The sequence below is a fragment of the Brassica oleracea genome, chromosome C4, assembly GCF_000695525.1.
Source record: "Brassica oleracea var. oleracea cultivar TO1000 chromosome C4, BOL, whole genome shotgun sequence".
Classification (NCBI taxonomy): Eukaryota; Viridiplantae; Streptophyta; class Magnoliopsida; order Brassicales; family Brassicaceae; genus Brassica; species Brassica oleracea.
Window position 1 is genome coordinate 23,718,807 of NC_027751.1, and position 5,194 is coordinate 23,724,000.

At 39.7% G+C, this 5,194-nt stretch overlaps 1 protein-coding gene across 1 annotated transcript; it reads right to left on the minus strand.

Annotated features, from left to right (window-relative positions):
* Nucleotides 1–349: 349 nt before the first annotated feature.
* Nucleotides 350–826, minus strand: LOC106338431. The gene has a single exon (XM_013777411.1). It carries the CDS (start codon nucleotides 824–826, stop codon nucleotides 350–352), a length of 477 nt encoding a protein of 158 aa, XP_013632865.1.
* Between the last annotated feature and the right edge of the window lie 4,368 nt (nucleotides 827–5,194).

Consider the following 5,194-nt stretch of genomic DNA (forward strand, 5'->3'; position numbering starts at 1 on the left):
TCATGTTATGGTTTTCTTTAGGGTACATGCTCTCGTTTGTGATCCTTCAAAGGATATCTTGTTTGTGGTTTAGAGACTCGTTTAGGGTATAGATTTTCATTTGTGGTTTAAAGATTCCTCAAACCATATCTTAGCGACTCGTTTGTGGTTTAGAGACTCGTTTAGGGTATAGATTTTTATTTGTGGTTTATGCATTTCATTTAACAATCACTTCTAAAAATCATGTCAAAAATCATTGCAAAATCACATCTAAAAATTATCACTAACGATAAATCGACTTTGGATTAGTAGTCAATCCAAAATTGTTAGTTTAAAATCAGACAATCTCAATACACTTTCCAGACTTATACTAAGGAGGCTTATACTTTGTCATCCTCTCAATCAACTCTGGATCACTAGCTGCATCCCAAAGATCCCACATAATCTTTATCCGAGTTCCCCATATGTTATCATCATCCACCAATGACATGTCCAACCCAAGCAAGTGGCATTCGATGTATTTTAGAGTGTACACACCACAATGAAAATTAGATCGGTTAAGACCACACATAGGGACACATGAAACAGTGTATGGAGTGATATTGAGATGCTTCTGCATTCTCAATGACTGAACGGCCTTGAGGATCCAAGGAACAAAATGCGTGAATGCTTCCACTTCCTTGATCTTCTTTTTACCCCCACAGCAAAACACCTCGATGTGCCTATTCACGAAACTGATGCATAAAGCGATCCAATGGTTGAGATTGACGTAGACAGGAATGTACATCCGATCCACATCGACATTCCACAACTTGTGTGTTCCTCGACAAGCTACGATCAGGCTCATCTTCACCAGCTAGCTATATCTTTCAGTCATCTAATTCCGTTGTTGACATCTTCAATGATGTTCTAGATTCCAACCTGTCCAATGGATCTTCTATTTTAGCTTGAGAAGTATCGAAACCTTTAACGAATGTGTCTTGTGAAAGGTTCTTCAAGCTACTTTCCAAGTAATCTTCTGTATCCATCTGAAAATCAAACCTAATGATTGAGTCAAGTTTACTCCAGGTAAATTGACGATCCGATCATCAGTGTTTAAATCTTTCTTTTTCTCAGCCTGTTGAGGAACATAAAAAATATAAGAGAGTATAATAGGTAAACGCCAGTTCCAAATCATATTACACAAACAAATTACACATACAAACGTCAAGTTCCAACTACATCCATTACAAACACGTCAATTTCGAACTACATTTTACACAAACAAACGTCAAGTACGAACTACATATTACACAATACAAGCATTACAAAAATATTACAAAAAATACAACAGTACATATTACACAAACAAAATGTGATGCCGCCTAGGTCCAATTTCCAACAACCTAGCTCCAATTTCCAACAACCTAGCTCAAGAAATCTACTTCCAACCGTCTAGTTCCACCTTTTTTTTTAGTGGTTACCTTTTTTGTTGATTGAGCTGTGTCTTTTTTGCGCTTGCTAGGACCTGTGTCTACTCTCCTCTTGCTAGGACATGTTTTTAATTTTCTCTTGCTAGGACTGCTTTCTTGATTAGTCTTCCCCACCAATTCACTCAGCAATAAAGTTGTCCTGAGTTGTGTAACCTCAGACTCCATCTTCCCCAACATGTTGATAACCTCCGTCTCAAACTTGTTCATTCTATCCGAGAACTGCCGACTGAATTTCTCCTCAAAATAGTAAAAGAAACTTTTACCAGACCCTCCAAAACCTTTTTCATATTTGTGTCAATGCTCCCCTTCGTTGAAGCAGCTAGATGGCAGAACAACTTATTCTTCCTTGACTCTGCTCCTTGGTCCACATTCTTTCTCTTGTTTCTTCCCGAAACATTATTTGTGCCATCAAGATCCTCTGCACCATGGCTACTCTCGCTAATTTCAGCTTCATCGTCTCCTTCCTCTACGCCAGTGACCTCCATTTCAGAGCTCGTAGCTTCCACTACTTCCCATACATGATTGGAGCAATCATGTTTTCTTCAGATCATATCAAGAATGTGATCCACTCTTTCATCTTTCTTCGTATCTTTCCTTACAATATCAGTAGGCAAAAGGACCACTCCATTGGTCTGGAATTTCCATGAATGAATGCAAAATCCCCTACACAACAATCACATCATTAAAGTGAACAAGACAATCAAATAGTTTTTATTAGAACAATATATGCATACCATCTCTGGAAATAATGCCTCAAGGCCGATGATGTCTTGATAAGAACACTTTGTACATCATGTCCAATTACCACACAAAGGACCAGTGAAACTGGCGATGACATTTCTGCCACAAATCTCTCCAAAAGCAGGAATAGCTTTCCATCATCCAAATCTGAAAACCAAACAAGAATCCTTCCATCAGGTATGTTGGGGTCAAAATCGGTCACGACGAAATCAATGTCTGAAAGTCCCCGGAAAATATTTCTCGCAATAAAAATTTCGTACAATTTTTATTGAAAAGGTTATACGACGAGTTCTTGAATTATTTTATCGACAACAAGAAGCAAAAATGGTTGGGATAAAAAACGGTTATCTCGAAATAAACGTCTAAAAATTAAATTTTATGTACGAAAACTTTCCTGACACGCTCTAAACAAAAGTTCGTCAATAAAACTGCACAGGTGCATCAAATGTTTATCTATAGATGAAGACATTCCCATAGTGGGATGGAGCCTATCTTTTGACACACGATAGAGCTTTGAGTTATCTTTCCAATGCCACCGGTCGGAGTTCAATCAGCATCGTGTACCAGAAGTTATGCCTGTTTTATTTAAGGGTGGACAGAGCACACCGTCCAGCTTGGTGGATGGCCGGCCTGTATCGACCACACGACCAGCTCGGCGGATGGCCGAGCTGGATAGACCACACGATCATCTCGGCCATTCGACGGGCTGGACCAGTCCAGTCCGTCAAACGGACGAGCTGGATCGACTAAGCCATCTTCATCCCGTCCTCGTAGCTTCTCCCCCCGAGATTTGATAAAACTTACTCTCGTTTCATTTCGATCAGAGGCACCGTTGGAACTTTACGATTTTAAAACCGCAAGAACTCGTTTTCTAGTATGAAGTTCAAATTTGACGTACGAAACGGTGACGGTTAACTAATCACCTTGAGCTATCTTCACTGTACGAGAAATTTGAGCTTTATTCGGAATCGACGTTGTTTCGAAAGCGCTCTCTTCGATAAGTCGTGAAAGAGCTCAAGTCAAGAAACGGCCCGAAAGGGGCCAGAACGCGGCTATCAGCCCACTCGCGACTTTGTACGAAATAAAGCCCAAGCGTTACGACGGTTTATCTTTTATTGTGCACGAGAAGATAAATGTCAAGTTCAGAAGATAAATGCTAAGTTTCCAAGGTTAAACACAAAAGGTCGAAGGAAAATGGAATATTTCCGCGAAGTGATAAACTTGATCAAGGGAAGAAAGGGAAAGAGAAAACCGCCTCTTGGAGAGTATATAAGGATATCGAGGTTGAAGATGCAGAGGACAATTCTTTTTACTCTGAGAACTCTCTACACTTAGAAACTTTTAGGAATTATTCTCGACATGTTCTGTTTCTATGACTGTTACTCGATTACTAGACGAACTCGCCCAGGTAGCTCGATCTCTTGTTCTACTCTTTCAATCGAACTACGTTCGGCTTGATCCTCGAAAGGGGTACGTAGGCAGCCTTTCATAAGGCTCAGTCTAAAATAAATCAAAACCTTTTTCGTATCTTTTTCGTCTTCTGTTATCGAGCTGCGACTCAACTAGGTTTAAGGTTTTAGGTTGATAGAACTAAGTAATTCGCTTAAAGCTCTTGCGGCCAAAGCTTTTATAATCTCTTGTAATGATCGCACCGCTCTTACGCGGATTCGAAATAAGATCTACCTTTGTCTATGAGTTCGTTTTGTTATCTTTTCATATCATCCGCATTTGTTTGGTTACTTGTCGTTGGCTCTCGCAGAGAATCCGAGACCTCAGGGAATGTTAGGGTTTCTTGATTTTCCTCCGATTACGGAAATCGATGGTGTGAATTTTGGTTCTCACAGTTTGGCGCTAGAAGCAGGGGGGTTACGGATTACTCTAACTCATAGCCGCAAAACGCTTGATCAAAACGATGTCTGGAAATACGAAAGACAAAGTCACAGTTGGCAACAGCGCTGGTAAAACAACTCCAGCAACCGCTGCGCCTATGGCCAACATTTATGCATACACTACAATTCTTGAGAAAATCGAAAACCTTGTCGCGACTTGTCGCCACGGGAAGAAAACCAAAACAACTTCGCGATTTCCCCATCTAAACAGAAAGGGCAACGATAAAATCTATCAAACCCCACAAAACTTGTCTCATTACCGAGTTGGAGAAATCTCAGCGCATAAGAGTTTGAGCAAAAAACGTTTTCCGAAAACTTTTCGGAAAAATCAAATTTTGTTCTCCTCAAGACCTCGGAAAAACCTTAGGTTACTCGCGGAAAAATGAAGCATAGCAATTAGGGTTCGTAACTCACTGCTGAACGTTTCTCCAAAATAACTTCCGTAAAAGCCTTATGAGAAATCGGTTCGACTTCCCGAAGTCGCGGAGAAAATCTAGGTTACTCGCGGAAATAGAAGAACGACAAACCGAGTTGCCAATTCTCCACTGTTGTACTTCTTTCAAATAATTTTCAAAGAAACGAAGTTGATCCCTACTGAATCACTTGAAACCTAAAACAGCTGACAAAGACTAAACTAAGCAAGACAGGAGATCGTATTCCTCACTGCTAAACGTCTTCTGAAACCTAAGGTTTTGTAAAAACTCAAGCTTTGATTCTATAGTAACATATTCAGCGAATTCTCGATACTTTCCTACCGAGCTTATTTTGGAAAAAAACTACTCAATACTCCCTCGAATCGATCTTAGGGAAATGAGGAAATTTCCGATGAAGCTTAACCGCTAAAGTTTCTGATACTTGAATCCAGAAACTAAAGTTTCGAAAGATCCGCAAAACATGACTTTTCCAAAAAGGACTCTTTTACAGCCAAACTCGAAACATGTTTCAGAAACAGCTTTCGTACAACTAAACTCATAACAGTTTGCGGAATAACTTTCGTAAAATTAAGCTTAACAACATTTTATGAAACAGCTTTCGTAAAACTAAACTCAGGACATTTTTCAGAATAACTTTCATAAAATTAAAGCTCGGCGACATTTTTCGAAACAACTTTCG

What these genes read in the sequence shown, in the direction of transcription:
- LOC106338431 (XM_013777411.1), bottom strand. Translation starts at nt 826, where the DNA reads ATGAGCCTGATCGTAGCTTGTCGAGGAACACACAAGTTGTGGAATGTC.